This window comes from Oratosquilla oratoria, chromosome 12 (genome assembly GCF_046742065.1).
Source record: "Oratosquilla oratoria isolate Oo_2021 chromosome 12, ASM4674206v1, whole genome shotgun sequence".
Classification (NCBI taxonomy): Eukaryota; Metazoa; Arthropoda; class Malacostraca; order Stomatopoda; family Squillidae; genus Oratosquilla; species Oratosquilla oratoria.
The window spans coordinates 73,165,293-73,183,490 of NC_134788.1; the positions used below are offsets into that span (position 1 = coordinate 73,165,293).

At 36.2% G+C, this 18,198-nt stretch overlaps 1 protein-coding gene across 3 annotated transcripts; it reads right to left on the reverse strand.

The window, feature by feature from the left end:
• Positions 1-8,028: 8,028 nt before the first annotated feature.
• Positions 8,029-17,832, reverse strand: LOC143032021 (uncharacterized). 3 transcript variants are annotated; one of them, XM_076196490.1, is made up of 2 exons: positions 16,951-17,832; positions 8,029-10,784 (listed from the first exon to the last, which is right to left on the reverse strand). In XM_076196490.1, the coding sequence occupies exon 2, from the start codon at positions 10,594-10,596 to the stop codon at positions 9,610-9,612; it is 987 nt and encodes a 328-aa protein (XP_076052605.1). In that variant the 5' UTR covers positions 10,597-10,784; positions 16,951-17,832; the 3' UTR covers positions 8,029-9,609. The 3 variants fall into 3 exon arrangements, with proteins under 3 accessions (XP_076052605.1, XP_076052606.1, XP_076052607.1); XM_076196491.1 differs by lacking the exon at positions 16,951-17,832 and adding an exon at positions 16,435-16,889; XM_076196492.1 differs by lacking the exon at positions 16,951-17,832 and adding an exon at positions 16,148-16,424.
• Positions 17,833-18,198: the final 366 nt, after the last annotated feature.

Consider the following 18,198-nt stretch of genomic DNA (forward strand, 5'->3'; position numbering starts at 1 on the left):
TGAACATGTAAATGGACGTATTATTAAACATTGCACACATAAAACAATGTTATTAATGCTGTTGTTCAGAATTTATTAATAGAGTATCATAATAGCACATAGATATCGTATGTATTGTTTTTTAGGAGTACTTATTAACCAACGACAGATATTTTTGGACGGCGCATTGTACAGGCGGCCGCGCCACATTCAAATCTTCCGACAGACGACTCGACAATTATTTCAGAGGATATAGACATGGCAGAAGAATCACAGAAAAAGAAAAGGAAGCCAAACTGGTCACAAGAGGAAACACTCCTCTTGGTCAACGTGATTATGGAGACAAAAATAATTATAAATGGGCGATTCAAGCCAAGTTGAAACCACAAGGACAAGAGGGAGACATGGCAAAGCACGTTGATGCTGTGGTATCGTTTTCTGTTGACATATAAATGTTCATCGACACTTGGAGCCACAATTCTAATGTTGTGCCATCTATGGTACCCACAAGACCGGGAAACCTACAGTCTTCCATGAACTCGGCTTGTTTTACTTGCACTTCTTGGCGAGTCAATGGGAATGTTACAAATTGAGTTACAATATCTGGTTGTGATAGTACATCAATTGTTTGAGTAATGACACGGCTGATTGTTGCTTGCGAGGTCCCAAAGTCGTCACTGCCGCATTTGACCTGTGGCTAAATATCCTAGGGTAATTGCCACCTTGGTCTCAGGACTCGTTGGTCGATTCCTTTCTGTTGGGGATTGAAGTTTGTCCCTGCCTGACAAAATGAGCCATTGTTATTATACCAGCACGGTTCATTGTGAAGCGTTTGATGAATTGGTCGTCATTGTACTGGTTAAATATGTGCCGTTGCTATCGATAAACTCGCTGTGGTCTTTGTAGTTGTTGTTGCTCCGCCATGTTGTGTACTAAGAGGAATTTGTTAAGAGCTTAATAGTCCTCGGGAGCACTTTGACCTAAGAGTACTTTTAAGGCCCTAAGAAGTTTTGTGTATCCACTGTTAGTGCTAAAGAGGTAAATGTTAGCCTTAAGAGGAATTTGTTAGCCTTAAGAGGTATTTGTTAGTGCTAGGAAGTTTTGTGTATACGGCGGCCCCAGGACTCTTTTGACTTTTTGATTTTTTGTGTGAGTTTGATGACTTTTTGATATAGACTTGATGACTTTTTCATATAGAGTACAGGACTTTTTCATATAAAGTTGAGGACTTTGACTATACAGTTTGAGGACTTAATATACACTTGAGGACTTTTAATATAGAAATAAGTACTTTTTGTAATCACTTTTGAAGACACTTGAGGCCTTTTGAATAGACACTTGAGTATTTTTGTACACGCTTCATGATTTTGATACACACTTGAGGACTTTTGATACACACTTGAGGACTTTAGATAGACCTAAGGACTTTTTGTATAGACTTCAGGATTTATATATATACTTCAGGACTTTTTGTACAGACTTCAGGACTTTTATATATGATTCAGGACTTTTATGTAGATTTCAGGACTTATGTAGACTTCAGGACTTTTTATGTACACTTCAAGACTTATTTAAACTCCAGGAATTTTATAGACTTCACGACGTTTAGATTTCAAGTTTTTTTTTAATAGACTTCAGGACTTTTTTCAGACCTTAGGACTTTTTAACAGACTTTAAAGATTTTTTTTCTTATAGAATTCAGGAATTTTGTAACAGAATTCAGGACTTCTTTTTACAGACTATAGGACTTTTATGCAGGGGTATGAGATTAACTGATAACTCAATACACAAAATGTTCTTTGAATGAATAAATATAACTAACAATTAGTACGCGAGATGTATTGATGCTTGAATATGCACACACGCAGGTGAATACATGAATATGCAAGTTTTGAGTCTCTAATATCGGAAAGAAAACGTCTTATGTCAAATAAAGAAGGCAGAGTATGAAAATAAGGACTGGGCATAAGCAAACATTGCTAAATGAATAAATGAATATAAATGGGCCAATTCTTTACATATCCCACAAAATGAATCTGTTTCCTTTCAATTAGGCTTCGATTCTTACATATATGATTTCATGGGCAAGTGTAATTGATAAAAAGCAATAAAGTGCGCCATTATATCTAATTGAATGATTGAATTTTCTCATGATATGAATATAATGAGAAAGGGAAAATGTTACAAGAAAACGAAATGGACCCAAGTTGTAGGAAATGACACGAACGAAGGCGAAGTAATTGACAAAAGGGTTGGAAGGGAAATGGCTGAACGGAGACAAATAAGAATAAGAATAATTGAAAGATAATTTGTTTTATAATAAAGATATATGAATACAACATGAGGAGAGGCTAGAATTGAATAGCCACGTATACAATGACACGACAGAGAAAACGTAATTGGTTTGGGATAACCTTACAATATATATATATATATATATTTTCTTTTAGACTTCAGGACTTTTTAGATTTCAGGACTCTTTAGACTTTCAGGACTTTTAATATATAATTCAGAACATTTTATATACAAGTCAGGAGTTTTTATACACAATTCAGGACTTTTTATACACACTTCAGGACTTTAGATAGAATTAAGGACTTTTGTATGGACTTCAGGGCTTTTATATATAATTCAGGACTTTTATGTAGATTTCAGGACTTATGTAGAATTCAGGACTTTTTATGTAGACTTCAGGATCTTTTTATTTAAACTACAGAAATTTTTATAGACTTCACGACGTTTAGATTTCACGGTTTTTAAGAGACTTCAGGACTTTTTTTAGACCTTAGGACTTTTTAACAGACTTGAAGACTTTTTTTTTTATAGAATTTAGGAATTTTGTAACAGAATTCAGGACCTCTTTACGGACTATAGGACTTTTGTGAAAGGGTAAGAGATTAACTGATAATTCAATACACAAAATATATATTGAATGAACAATCATTTTAATCATTCATGCGCGAGATTTATTGATGCTTGAATGTGCACACATGCAGGTCAATAAATGAATATGCAAGTTTTGAGTCTCTAATATCGGAAAGAAAACGCCTTATGTCAAATAAAGAAGGCAGAGTATGAAAATAAGGACTGGGTATAAGCAAACATTGCTAAATGAATAAATGAATATAAATGGGCCAATTCTTTACATATCCCACAAAATGAATCTGTTTCCTTGCAATTAGGCTTCGATTCTTACATATATGATTTCATGGGCAAGTGTAATTGATAAAAAGCAATAAAGTGCGCCATTATATCTAATTGAATGATTGAATTTTCTCATGATATGAATATAATGAGAAAGGGAAAATGTTACAAGAAAAGGAAATGGACCCAACTTTTCGGAAATGACACGAACGAAGGCGAAGTAATTGACAAAAGGGTTGGAAGGGAAATGGCTGAACGAAGACAAATAAGAATAATAATAATTAAAAGATAAATTGTTTTATAATAAAGAAATATTAATACAACATGATCAGAGGCTAAAATTGAATACCCGTAATGACACGACAGCGAAAACGTAATTGGTTTGAGATAACCTTACAATATATACATACATACATATATATATATATATATATATATATATATATCAGGACTTTGTAGACTTCAGGACTCTTTAGACTTCAGGACTTTTAATATACACTTCAGTATTCTTTTATATACACTTCAGGACTTTTTTTTATACGCAATTCAGGACTTTTTATACACAATTCAGGACTTTTTATACACACTTGAGGACTATACACACATCAGTATTTTTATACACACTTCAGGACTTTAGATGGACTTTTGTATAGACTTCAGGACTTTTATATATAATTCAGGACTTTTATGTAGATTTCAGGACTTATGTAGACTTCAGGACTTCTTATGTAGACTTCAGGACTTTTTATTTAAACTCCAGGAATTTTATAGACTTCACGACGTTTAGATTTCACGATTTTTAAGAGACTTCAGGACTTTTTTCAGACCTTAGGACTTTTTAACAGACTTGAAGATTTTTTTTTTTATGGAATGCAGGAATTTTGTAACAGAATTCAGGACTTCTTTTTACGGACTATAGGACTTTTGTGAAGGGGTAAGAGATTAACTGATAATTTATACAAAATATACTTTGAATGAACAACAACTTGACATCGCGTGCGCGAGATTTATTGATGCTTGAATGTGCACACATGCAGGTGAAATAAATGAACTTGCAAGTTTTCAGTCTCTAATATCGGAAAGAAAACGCCTTATGTCAAATAAAGAAGGCAGAGTATGAAAATAAGGACTGGGTATAAGCAAACATTGCTAAATGAATATAAATGGGCCAATTCTTTGCATATCCCACAAAATGAATCTGTTTCCTTTCAATTAGGCTTCGATTCTTACATATATGATTTCATGGGCAAGTGTAATTGATAAAAAGCAATAAAGTGCGCCATTATATCTAATTGAATGATTGAATTTTCTCATGATATGAATATAATGAGAAAGGGAAAATGTTACAAGAAAACGAAATGGACCCAAGTTGTAGGAAATGACACGAACGAAGGCGAAGTAATTGACAAAAGGGTTGGAAGGGAAATGGCTGAACGGAGACAAATAAGAATAAGAATAATTGAAAGATAATTTGTTTTATAATAAAGATATATGAATACAACATGAGGAGAGGCTAGAATTGAATAGCCACGTATACAATGACACGACAGAGAAAACGTAATTGGTTTGGGATAACCTTACAATATATATATATATATATATATATATATATATATATATATATATATATTCTTTTAGACTTCAGGACTTTTTAGATTTCAGGACTCTTTAGACTTTCAGGACTTTTAATATATAATTCAGAACATTTTATATACAAGTCAGGAGTTTTTATACACAATTCAGGACTTTTTATACACACTTCAGGACTTTAGATAGACTTAAGGACTTTTGTATGGACTTCAGGGCTTTTATATATAATTCAGGACTTTTATGTAGATTTCAGGACTTATGTAGAATTCAGGACTTTTTATGTAGACTTCAGGATCTTTTTATTTAAACTACAGAAATTTTATAGACTTCACGACGTTTAGATTTCACGGTTTTTAAGAGACTTCAGGACTTTTTTTAGACCTTAGGACTTTTTAACAGACTTGAAGACTTTTTTTTTTTTTTTTTATTTAGTGTATGATTATGTGTGTTGATTATGTGTGTGATTATGTGTATGATTATGTGTGTTGTTCATGATAGTCAATGAGTCAAATTGAGTTTGTATATCAAGCCCTCTGTCTGTGTCAGGGTTGTCAACATACCAGGCAGACGACTTGGCATTGAAGTCACCACCCATGATCAGGTTGGGGATTGAGGCTAGTTGGCTAAATTGAGGCCTGAAGGTGTTTGGAAGTGTGGGGGATGATTGGGGGGGGGGGAATGTACATGTTAACTATTGTCAGTGTTGATTTGTTGCCTGTGCAGATTCGAATGGATTGGATTTCTGTAGTGTTATCTGTGTTAGGGAGGAGAATTTTGTTTATGGCACTTGTGTCCACAAAACAGATGGAGAGGTGGATCAGGGTGATGAGTCCACCGCCATTGCCATTGGTCCGGTCTTGTCTGATGGTGGTGTAATTATGAAATGATGGTGTTTTGTGTGAGTGTCTTAGTTTTGTTTCTTGTATAATTGCAATGTGTATGTTGTGTTGTTTAAGAAAGTGTTTGAGTTCATGTTTTTTCGTGTTAATACCGTCAATGTTGTGTTGTGATATGTTGTTGTTGTTGTGTGTTTTGTATGTGTTGTATGTTGCCGTTTGGGGTTGAGGTTGGGGTGTTAATGGGGAAGATATAGGATCTGGGCTAGAGGGGGGGAAAGGAGAGATCGGGGACAAAGGAAGGGGAGTACTGATTGGGGATAAGGGCGAAGGGAAATTGGGAGTGGGTAAGGGGTTACTGGTTGGGGAGGTGGGAGTGGGGTTACTGGAGGGCAGGTAGAACATGTCCAAGTGTTAGTGTATTGGTTTGTGTCAGCAAGTGTTGTACAAGTGAGGTGGGCCCAGTTTTTGCACATATTGCACTGAACTGAGCCCTTTGTCTGTCTGCTCGAAGTAATGGGTTTAGAGCATGTTGGGCATGTGTATTTTGTGGTGGGCCCAGGATTGCTCCTTTTGAGCAAAAGCTGCATCACACTGGTCACATTGGGAAGGCCTCTCATGAGTATGGGTCATCATATGGAGCCTGAGATGACCCTTTCTTGAGAAATCACAATTGTACGGGTCATGCTGGAGAGGCTTCTCTCTTATGTGGGTCACCACATGATCTTTGAGGTGACTTTTGTGCAAAAGCTTCATTGCCAACAATCCCTCTAATTTTTTACTGTGGAAAAAAAAAATGCTAATGTGCAAATGTTGCCTTTGTAAAGTAAATGCACACCATTCTTAAGTGTGTATTATTTCCTCCATCAAGGAAGTTATGTTTTCCAGCATGTATTAGTTGGTTTGTCTGTTTGCAACTATTGTCAAAAAGTTGTAAAATTATTTCAATAAAATTTTGTGGAAAGGCAAATAAACAAGTTATTAGGTTTTGATGTATGTGGATCCAGGTCTTCTGTTTTCCAATTTGCAACCATGGTACAGTATAAGCTCTTTTAACCGGTACGGGTGGGAGTGGGACCAAAGACGTGCCGGAAAGGGGAAATCCCGGTTACGAGAAGGAATATTCAAAAAATACATTTATTGCCTTTATTCATAGAGTACTTAAAATAAATTTCATTCAATGGCTTCACTTTTGTTGTTTATTTATTTACCAGTATATTCATATTTTTTCATCTTTATTTATTTTCATGAAATCACATATGTCTCTTTGTTTAGAATGTTTGTCTTTCTGCATTAAAAATTAATTTTGAAGACAGTGAAGAGGCATCACGTCGTGAGTCCCCATGTAGGTGCACTGCTCCGCAAACTTGATAAATGTTGCCAATCCTTTAGCGGCATCCTTCCACGTTACTCTTGGCTCTGGGTCATCTTCCTCTTCACTATCAGCCTCTGTTTCCTTACCATGCTTCTCCTCAATCACTGCCTGAATGATTTCATCATCGGTTAGTGTGGGGGTGATAGGTTTGTCATTGTCGACCTCCATCCACTCCTGAAGAGCTTCATCAGTGACGCTAAGCTTAGCACTACCACGCATATCCTTCAACTCAGCCATCACTGCCTTCCTTTGCTGTCAGTATGTGTTTGTGTTGAGAGAGTTGCCTGACGGAGTGGCGGAATTTGTGGGAGATGGCGGGAAAGATGCGCGCTACCTCTGGCGGCGGCGGCGGGAATTATAAACTCTATTTTTTCAAATTTTTATACAAAATTGTTATTTCCTCATGAATAATATGCCGGTTATATGAAAGAGCCGGATATGAGAATAACAGATAAAAGAGCTTTTACTGTATTTATAATTGTATACAAATGCCAGGAATTGTATACAAAGTGGCCACTGCTATCATTTATGTGGACAAAATTATACTTTTCAATTTTGTGACTCAGATGCTGATGGAGGTATGCACTGGGTGCTATTTAGTTTAATATTTTATTAGCCTATGTATTTGAAATCTTATAAATTTGGCTTTCCATAAATAAGACAAATCATTAGGCGTATGTTTTATTTTTTCTACTGATTTTGTATTTCAAGTCCTTTGTGTAACATCAATGACAGGGCTGACAAAAATATTTGATATTTTATATTCACCTGATTAGTAGTACATAAGAATATAGATAGCACTAATAACTGATAAATTTTATTTAGAATTAGTAGCTTTGCAAATAACTCTACATATACTTAATAAATAATAGTCCATTACTAATTCTCAACTTGTTTAGTTCTAGCTTCTAACTCCTTATTTCATCTAACTTCTGTCTTTGGCATTCAAACTCTTTATACACACTAAACTTATTGAATTTGTATATAATTGGTGGCCTTTCATTCTCATAAGCCTATCCAAATGGCATTCTCTCAAGCAGTTTCTAAGTTTGTTTTTGATTCATTAGATTAACCCATTCACTCACTGTCTGCACCAATGTCATAGAATGGTTCTTTCAATATCCATCAATTTTGACAAGTCACAGAACTGTTCATACTGATGAGCAAAAACCACCATTTGTGTAAAATTTTATATATTTTTTATTTGTTTATATTTTGCACAGAAAATTTTAAATCATTAAACTGACTGATCTGTAATATCAGGCAGAAAATCATATTCAAGACAAGGGTCATTAAAATTTCACTCACAAATGAAAAGTCACAATATGAAATAGAAGATATCAAACACTGACCATTCTTGTACCTCATCTGCAGGAAATATGTCCGATAAATGGAAATAGCAGCTACCATTATTTCATCCACCCATTCACTGGCAGCTAGCAGTTCATTCTGCTTCCCTTCAATTTGACATTATGGATATTTTTTTTTGCAATTTTGTTATTTGAATAATGTTTTTTTCTGTTTTGTAAATTTCCAAATCGTTACTGGTTAAAGGCCATGTCCATGTGCACTATCTACCACACATGGTTGCCGCCTTGTTTTGTTTAATTTTATATTTCAATCAAAGTCAAACAGAAAGTAGGGATGAGCCTTTCCAACAGCTCTTTTCTTTCATCATAAATTTTAACTTCAAATCTTTACTTTGTTTCAGTGTTGTGCTTTTATCATAGAATCTACTACTTAAAGTCTCTTTTAGTAGCCTTTTTCATCAGTATCTTCTTTGCTTATGATGTTATTCTTCAACAGTAGGTCTCTGTTGTAAACAATTGAATTTTTTCTTTCATAATAAAATTCAATACATTAAAAAAAATTGAATTGTACCAAGTGTTTAGAGTTATCAGGCCATCAGGACTATCTAATTTGAGTGAGGCGATATTGATGACATGCATTTTGATTTATTTCACTTGACTGACTGAACAATTACTGGTGATGAATAGCTGCCAAACACAGTGCAAATTATCTCAAAACTACATGTAAAATTATGAAATTAAACACTTCCATTTCAAAGGTCACTGACAGATCCTCAAAATCACATGTTTATTTTGAATTCATTATTATGAAGTTATAGAATATCTTTAATTAAAACATTTCATTTTCATCTTGAAAACCTCGTGTGCTCCCTTTTTTATTTTCCCCCTGTGTGGTATTTGTAAAATATGTGCACGCAGACATGCACAAATCTTGGAGGAAATCCTTTTTTTCATCTCACAGGTCACACTGGAATGGCTTCTCACCAGTGAGCCCTCATGTAACCACTGAGAGACCTCTCTTGTGAGAAAGCTGAATTGCTTTGGTCACACTGGAAAGGCAGTTACTATCCTTTATGGGTCATCACGTAATATTTGAAGCGATTCTTTTCTGAGAAAGCTCCATCCCACAAGAATGGCTTCTTTCCATAGTGGGTCCTCATATGTTTTGTGGGAGAACTCTTGAGAGAACCCTCCATCACAGGTCGCTCAGGAATGGCTTTTCTCAATTGTGCATCCTCACATCCTTTGTTAGAGAGTTTGGTTGTAAGAAAACTGCATCACACAGGTCAGAGAGAAATAGCTTCTCTCAGGTGTTGGTCTCAATATGCTGTGTGAGATTACCCTTTTGTGAGAAAGCAGAATCAAACAGGTGATGCTAGAAAGGCTTCTCTCCTGTGTGGATCATCATATGCTGTGTGAGATGACCCTTCTTTGAGAAAGCAGAGTTGCACAAGTCACACTGGAAAGGCTTCTCTCCTGAGTGGGTCATCATATGCTGTGTGAGATAACCCTTTTGTGAGAAAGCAAAATCACAAAGGTCACACTGGAAAGGCTTCTCTCCTGTGTGAGTCCTCATATGCTGTGTTAGAGTACCTTTTTGTGAGAAAGCAGAATTACAGAGATCACACTGGAAAGGCTTCTCTCCTGTGTGGGTTCTCATATGTTTTGTGAGACCATAACTTTGTGAGAAAGCAGAATCACAAAGCTTACATTGGAAAGGCTTCTCTCCTGTGTGAGTCCTCATATGCTTTGTCAGACCATCCTTTTGTGAGAAAGCATTATCACAAAGGTCACAATGGAAAGGCTTCTCTCCTGTGTGGGTCCTCATATGCTTTCTGAGATTACCCTTTTGTGAGAAAGCAGACTCGCACAGGTCACACTTGAAAGGCTTCTCTCCTGTGTGGGTCATCATGTGCTTTGTGAAATAGTACTTTTGCGAGAAAGCAGAATCGCCGCACAGGACACATTGGAAAGGCTTCTCTCCTGTGTGAGCCCTCATATGCTGTGTGAGATGACCCTTTTGTGAGAAAGCAGAATCACAAAGGTCACACTGGAAAGGTTTCTCTCCTGTGTGGGTCCTCATGTGCTTTGTGAGAGAACCCTTTATAGAGAAGGCAGAATTGCACAGGCCACACTGGAAAGGCTTCTCTCCTGTGTGGGTCCTAATATGCTGTGTGAGATGACCCTTTTTTGAGAAAGTAAAATAGCACAGGTCACACTGGAAAGGCTTCTCTCCTGTGTGGGTCCTTGTATGCTTTGTAAGAGCATCCATTTGTGAGAAAGCAGAATCACACAGGTCACATTGGAAAGGCTTTCTCCTGTGTGGGTCACCACATGATGTTTGAGGTGATTTTTGTGCCATTTGAGATCACCCTTTTGTCAGAAAGCAGAATTGCACAGGTTACACTGGAAAGGCTTCTCTCTAGTGTGGACCATTATATGATGTCTAAGAGCAGTGCTGCAAATGTCACACCAGATCCTTTTCATTGTATGACATATATGGAACCTACACACAGCACTTCCAAAGAAATGGTGATAGTTACCCTCATCCTGTAAAAGAAAATTTAATTAAAAGATTGACATCTCTTTGAAATTGTGTAATACACTGTAATAGTATTGTGAATGTTTCATATACAAACTGTTTCATGCTCAAGTCCCTCTTTACCTGAACAGATCCTTTGTACATGCCATCACCTAACACAGAATAGGTAGAAACACTAACAGATATAGTGGTCTTGCACTCGACCTTATAATTGTAAATTATTAGAATATGGCTGCTGTGGCCAGCTCGGCCATTGCCATCATTTCCAAATCTTGTGATGCGATGAAAAGGCTCAAACAAAAATGGAGTCTTTCTGGTCATGATGGGGTGAGTATGCATGATGTAGCTATTGGATGATTTTCAGCTGAAAATCATCCAATAGCTACATCATGCATACTCACCCCATCATGACCAGAAAGACTCCATTTTTGTTTGAGCTTTTTCATCGCATCACAAGATTTGGAAATGATGGCAATGGCCGAGGAAGCTGAAAATCATCCAATAGCTACATCATGCATACTCACCCCATCATGACCAGAAAGACTCCATTTTTGTTTGAGCTTTTTCATCGCATCACAAGATTTGGAAATGATGGCAATGGCCGAGCTGGCCACAGCAGCCATATTCTAATATAACTCTATAACATTCCATGTTTGGGCTCACAAGACCTCAATCTAAACATGACCTATTCTAGGAATATTCATTCAGTTCATTTCACTCAAAAAAGTGATGCAAGTCGCATCATTTAAGATACACTGCTAAGTTTATACAGTATTCCTTGCAAGAACTGTAGTTTATGTTACATCAGTCAAACTGGCAAGGAACTGAAATTTAGGTTGAGCCAGCACAAATAGTGTTATAACTGGCCAAGCATCAAGTGGCCTATTCGCCCATATGAGATACCAACCATTCCATTGATTGGGACCATCCCCAAGAAATTGTTTCTTGTCACTCCACTTTACAAATAAACATTATTGAATCCTGTCTTATTAAAAATAATTATGATGAAAATCTGAATGTAAGTGTGGGTTTATATAAACTAGAAAATTTCCATTAACATAATAGTGAAACAATATTGTGAAACTTCCAAAATGGTTCCTTGTGACCAATTCTCACTTTTGTGATATGTTTACCATTTCTTTTTTTAATGATTGTATTTTTTCCCTTTTCTGTGTATATCTTATTATGTGCATTTTAATACGGAAATTGTTCAATTCATTATGTGTTTATTGTGAAGCTATGTGATAAAGGTTTCTTGCAACTACTACTTTTATTTTTCCATTAACTTTTTGGTTTATTATTGTCATTTCCTCATTTGATAATGTACCACACAAAATTTATTAAGAAAACTCGAAACAACAGGAGGTATACAAGGAAAACTATTGAAATAGATGGAAGATTTCTTGCATGGAAGAAAAATGAGAATGGTGTTTAGAGATAAAAATTCTACTTGGAAAGAAATGATAAGTGGAGTCCCACATGGTTGAGTACTGGCTCCAATAATGTTTGCTATACTGTATGTAAATGACTTGGATGAGGGTGTAGAATGTTACATGATTTTCTTTGCAGATGACACAAAACTACTAAAGAAAATAAGTACAGAAAAAGATTGTGAATTAATACAGAGAGATCTGAACAAGGTCTGGGAAAGGAGTCATAAGTAGGAAGTGAACTTCAACATTAAGAAAAAAAAAAAAAAAAAAATCAGGACAATATAAAATTGGTGCAAAGAAAGTAAAGAAAGTTGGTTCCAAAAAGGACCTAGAAGTAATCATCGCCAAAGACATGTCCCCAGACAAGCAGATCAAGAAAATAGTCGGAACAATAAAGGTGGTGTTTAATTACTTGGATGAGGAAATGGTAAAGAAAATACTAGTCACACTGATAAGACCAAGACTGGAGTATGCAGTGACACTATGGACACCCAGTACAAAAAAGAATATAAGGAAAATAGAAAGAATCCAAAGAGCAATGACAAAGATGGCCCCAACACTTTCAAAACTGACATATGAGCAAAGATTGTCTAAACTGGAATTACCAACCCTGGAACAAAGAAGAGAAAGAGGTGATCTGTTGGCCATTTATAGAATTATGAAAGGCATGGAAGTCCTTGATAGAGAAGACTTATTAAATTGGGATAGAAGAAAAACAAGGGGACATGAAAAGAAACTCAAAAGGACAACTAAGAAAAAAAAAAAAAAAAAATCCAGAGTGGTCGATGTCTGGAACAAATTAGATGAAACAATATTTGATTTGTAACAGAGTGGTAAATGGATAGAATGGGCTAAAGAGGGTCTACAATAAGCTCAGAAAATATGAAATATAAAAAAAAAAAAATGCAAGTTAGAGAATGGGAAACTCAGGGCCAGAAATGTAACTATTAAGAAAATCTAAGAAAAACTGACCCACAATGCTGGATGCACAAGCCGAATAATTTTATGGCCTATTTCCAGAAGACTTCTGTGATTATTCATCAGTATGACTGCAAATAACAGAATTTGCTTGGTTTGATGGAATTATAATCACTACTTTGAGCTTTCCATGGTATTCCCCTACTTATTTTAAACTTTTGTTAAATCTGGCTTTCGCTATGTAGGAACTCATTATATAGGGCTTCTACTGTAGTACAATTCAAAAGAAAAATTGATAAAGTCTGAGCGAATCAGGAGACTAAATATAATTATGAGGAAAATCTTATACTAGCAGACACAACTGGTCAAGATAGATTGGGAGGCCTGACCTATCCAAGCTGGAAGTGAACTGGAGTTATAGACCAGTGCTATGTGACATCAGGGATTGTGTAATTCATGTTTATACTGCCATATTGGAGGACAAACCTCAAAGGAGATAAGACATTGGCAGAGAAGTGTAGTTATGATTAACTTTGTACAGTCATAGTCTGCTCAAACAGGGCAGGACATGGTGAAAGGAAATCTTTCTACAGGATCACCTCTATTTTAACCAACCAGGGAGAAAATTGTAAGGATCTCAGTGCCCAGCAAGAAAGGTAATGAATTATAGCCCTGAGAACAGCTGGAAAGAACAGAATTGTACACAATGATTATCTCTGGGGAAATCCTAAATTTTAAGGGGAGAACCATTTTGCCAACTTTCATTTAACTTCCCATGTTCCTGATGATCCCAATGCAAAGTAGATGCATCAGAAATTAATCCATACAATGTTGTTGCAATTTACAGTTTTATAACAGATGGGCAGTCCCTATGTATGTAGCAATGGTTATCATGCCCCCATATTTTGCAGGGAATTATACAATAGAGGGCATAGTCTAAGAAAAACTATGTAAACTTGTTTTACTTCAGAAGATTTTTTTTTTTTTTTTGTCTTCCACTAGGGGTTGGAGATAATTAAAGAAAATGGAGGAAAGTGGGCGGTGAGCCAGTTGTTTGCTGATGACATTGCACTTGTAGCAGGATCAGAGGAGGGATTGAGGAAGTTAGTGACAGAGTTTGAGAAGGTGTGTGAAAGAAGGAAGCTGTAGATAAATGTGGGCAAAAGTAAGGTGATGAGATGTACAAGGGGAGAGAGTGACAGCAGGCTGGAAGTGAGCATCAAGGGTGAAAGACTGGAGGAAGTGGATAGTTTCAGATACTTGGGTGCGAATGTGGCAGGAAGGGAGGAGTGGAGATGGAGATAGAATGTAGATTGAGAGAAGCGAGTAAATACCTTGGTGGATTAAAATGTGTAATGAGAAATATACATCTGGGAATGGATGCTAAGAGGAGGTTATATGAAGGAGTGATTGTGCCAACAGCAATGTACAGGGCAGAGACATGGAACATGAGATAGGAAGAGAGAAGGAGTTTGAATGTGTTTGAGATGAGGTGTCTGAGATGTATGATATGGGTTACTAGGCTGGATAGAGTGAGAAATGAGGAGGTGAGGAGGAGGAGAACAGGGGTGGAAAGGGAACTGGGAGATAGGGTTGATGAAAGAGTATTGGGATGGTTTGGACACATGGAAAGAATGAGTGAAGAAAGATTAGTAAAAGAAGTGTGGAAGGCAGAGGTCGAAGGAGTGAATATGAGGGGGCGTCCTAGGATGAGATGGATGGATGGATGGATGGGGTGAAGGGGGCATTACAAAAGAGAGGAATGTCTCTGGAGGAAGGACAGGAGAGGACAGAAGATAGGGGTGAATGGAGAGGGGTTGTGTATAGATGATGCTGTGATGTATGAGGGGGAGTGGGTGGGGGATTGGGGATGAGGAAGTATGTATGAGAATAAAAATTGACGCAGCCTGAAGGGATTTCTCCCCGTCTTCTCCTTTTCTGTATGGGGGGACAGAGGGGGGGGGGTCATCGAATTTATGAAGCAGCCTTGCTGTGGATGTGCTGTGTCTTGTGACACTGCTTCTGACCCAGGGCAGTGGACAGGATGCGGGGATGACCCGTCATCCAGGAGGTGCCAAGATAAGAGGGAGGGAGGAGGGTGGCGGGGAGTGGAATATATAGGAAATGGAATGGGTGGGAGTGGTTTCTATGCATTTTTCTTTTAGCTACCCCCCGTTTAGGGGGAAAAAGCCTTTGGTATATGTATGATGTACTAGTACATGGATGGGGAGCTGCATATAAACATTCTATCCCTTCATTGCTAGATTTTAGCTGGGTTAGGTCCTAGAATATTTTGCACAAGGTGAGTGCATACAAGGTCCAGCAGCTAAGCTAACAAGGTAGATTTTTAATATAGGTATACAGCTACTCTAGATTACTGCAAGATTATATATAATTTAACAATTGTGTTTAGTAGTGCTATAGATCTCTAAGACTTATATTCTTTGCAAATTCTTTCTAGTTTTTTGGTAGGCATGAACTGGTATCCCTCAGGCATCTTCACTCCTCCTCAAATGTATTTTGGTTTGCATCTGAGGTTATAATTTGTTAGAGGTGATTTTGTATTTAAATTTCACTGGAAATATATCTTAAGAGCAAAAATGTAAAAAAGGTAAAATGCATGTAATGGGTGACAAAATAGTCCCTAATTTTATCTTTATGTTCCTGTGTTAAGCTACTGCCACTGTGCCTGTATTGTATTGACCTAATATTAGGTAAATAATGTTTCCCTGAATGAAAGGAGTAGCATGAAAGATGCTTGTAGGTGGAAGGGAAAAAATGTATTTCTACTGGAGTAGAGGGTTTAGTTAGGTTAGATCTAAGTTGGATTGGTAACTAATTATCTAATTCTGATGCCATGGAATTAATCTAAACCAGGCTTAATGCTTCACCAGAAAAAGGACACTCTTAATATCATGAAATGAAAGTCCATTGATAGATAGAAAAAAATAAACTCATACTCTTGACAATGACTAAAAAATATTATCAACAATATATCAAATAATGTTGCCTGTTCTGACCTGAGAATGCCATTTGAGGACTTGCAGTTCTTTCGGGCTAATATGAGTATACTATTGCTAAAGTGTGTAATCAAACTGGTGAATAATCAGATTGAGATATACAGTATACTCCCAATGTCTGGACCACCAATTGGCAGTTTGCGGTTGTCCTTATGGTAAACTTCTACCTCTGTTCAGGAGAAAATATGCCTCCTGATATTTAAAAATACTAAAGACTCATGATGTTTTATTCTGGTTTACATCACTTAAACAAACAATTCACTCCAACAACAATGCAGCTCTGTTACCTTCTTTTGAAATATGTTTTAATCTTTGTAATGGATTCTTACGGGTGAAAAACAGGAAATAATTAGCAGCAGATACTTCACGCTCATGGTTTGTCCTCCAATACTATGGCTCGTTTAATTACGATTACATCATTTGTCTTCCGAGTAGGATTTTTTTTTTTTTTAAGAAGGGTGATTAACTTGTGTGTCTAGCTTCATTGTGCCTATCTCTGATTATTTCCTGATTTTTGGAGTAACCTAGTGGACTTGAAGATTCAGAATTATTTAATAATGTTGCGTTGTTGCTTGGCTAATGACATTCTGTTCTTAGTTGCACCTCGTTATTGACGGGGGGTTGCGTTCTTCAAATGGCCGACGATACCTATACGGTCGACCTTGTCAAAGGTCAAAGTATGTTAAATTCAAATGTACTTTTGAATATAAAAGTAATATTTCCTTTACATAGTATGCTAAATAGATGTACAAAAAATATAAGAATATAAGTAATAATGAGTGAAAAAGAAATAGTAAACTTACGATTTCATTAGTGAAGCATCCTCAGTAAAGTATGTACAGTATAATATCCTGATAATGTAGTATATTGTATATTAATGTCCTCAATCCTTGGCAGGCCAGCAAATGATGAAAGTTGATGAATTGTGATGAATGAAATTTATTTGTCGTCTATGAAGCCTAATCGGTCGGATGGGAGCCATGGCGATAAAATATCACACTAAAACGAAGTTGAAAGACTGAAATAGTTGGACACAAGAGCAAGGTTACCAACGCTATTGTGATATAACGTAATCCCTTTGGCGTGGCCCGCCCTAGGTGACAAAAGAGTAGGCTTGGTGTCCTCGTTAGTTCCAAGAGCTTCGAATCTATTTTTAATTTCTAACTGAAATTCCTTCATATTATCCTCAACCTTTTCAAGGGTTATCTTCTTTTTTAAAACTAGTTTATTTCTCTCGGCTCTGAAATTGTATTTTGCTGTGCAACATACCATTCTATGGTCACTACCTATGATGATTTTAGATCTCCCGTATTCCTATTTTAAAAATCTGGTCAGCCAGATGGCTCTGTATAGGTCGATCACCCGACCGATCATGTTTTTGTAGTATTCAGCTTGAAGGTGAAATCACGTTTAATCTAAACATCTTCGACTCCAGCCCACTATATGACAGTAATGTTGGCGTTGGTTCGTCTTTTGCAAATTCTGTACGCCATTGATGTTGGGAAAAGTTGAATAAAGATTGAAGTTGGGAATAACCTCTGACTATTCTTGAAGTTATACGTCACTCTTCATTGAAGTATTCTCTTTTGGTATTTGAAAATTCAGCTCTTATAAATATGTCCTTTCTGCATCATAAAACATCACTTTGGTTTTGTTCGTTTCTTGACTTTTTTTTTCTTTCTAGTTTTGTGTTCTAACTCTCCATCTCTCCTGGAGTTGCTCTGTCGTGTGAACAATTATACAACATAGAACCAGAAATAGAAAATGGAAAAAATGAAAAAAGAAATGGAATTAGAAATGGCATAGACGAAAAAGAAACGGAAAATTAAAATGGAAAACAGAAACAAATATGAAATACGATATGGACAAAATATGAAATATAAATGTATAATGTAAACAGAAATGTATGATATAAATACAAAATATATATGGAAAATAAATATATAGATTTAAATGAATACTAAATATTGCTAGAAAAATAGAAAATATCAAGTAAGATATATGAGATATAAGATATAAAACAACAAATTATAGAAACAAAACATAGGATG

Excerpts from the sequence above, each read along its gene's own strand:
- LOC143032021 (XM_076196490.1), bottom strand. The coding sequence starts at position 10,596 with ATGGCACAAAAATCACCTCAAACATCATGTGGTGACCCACACAGGAGA.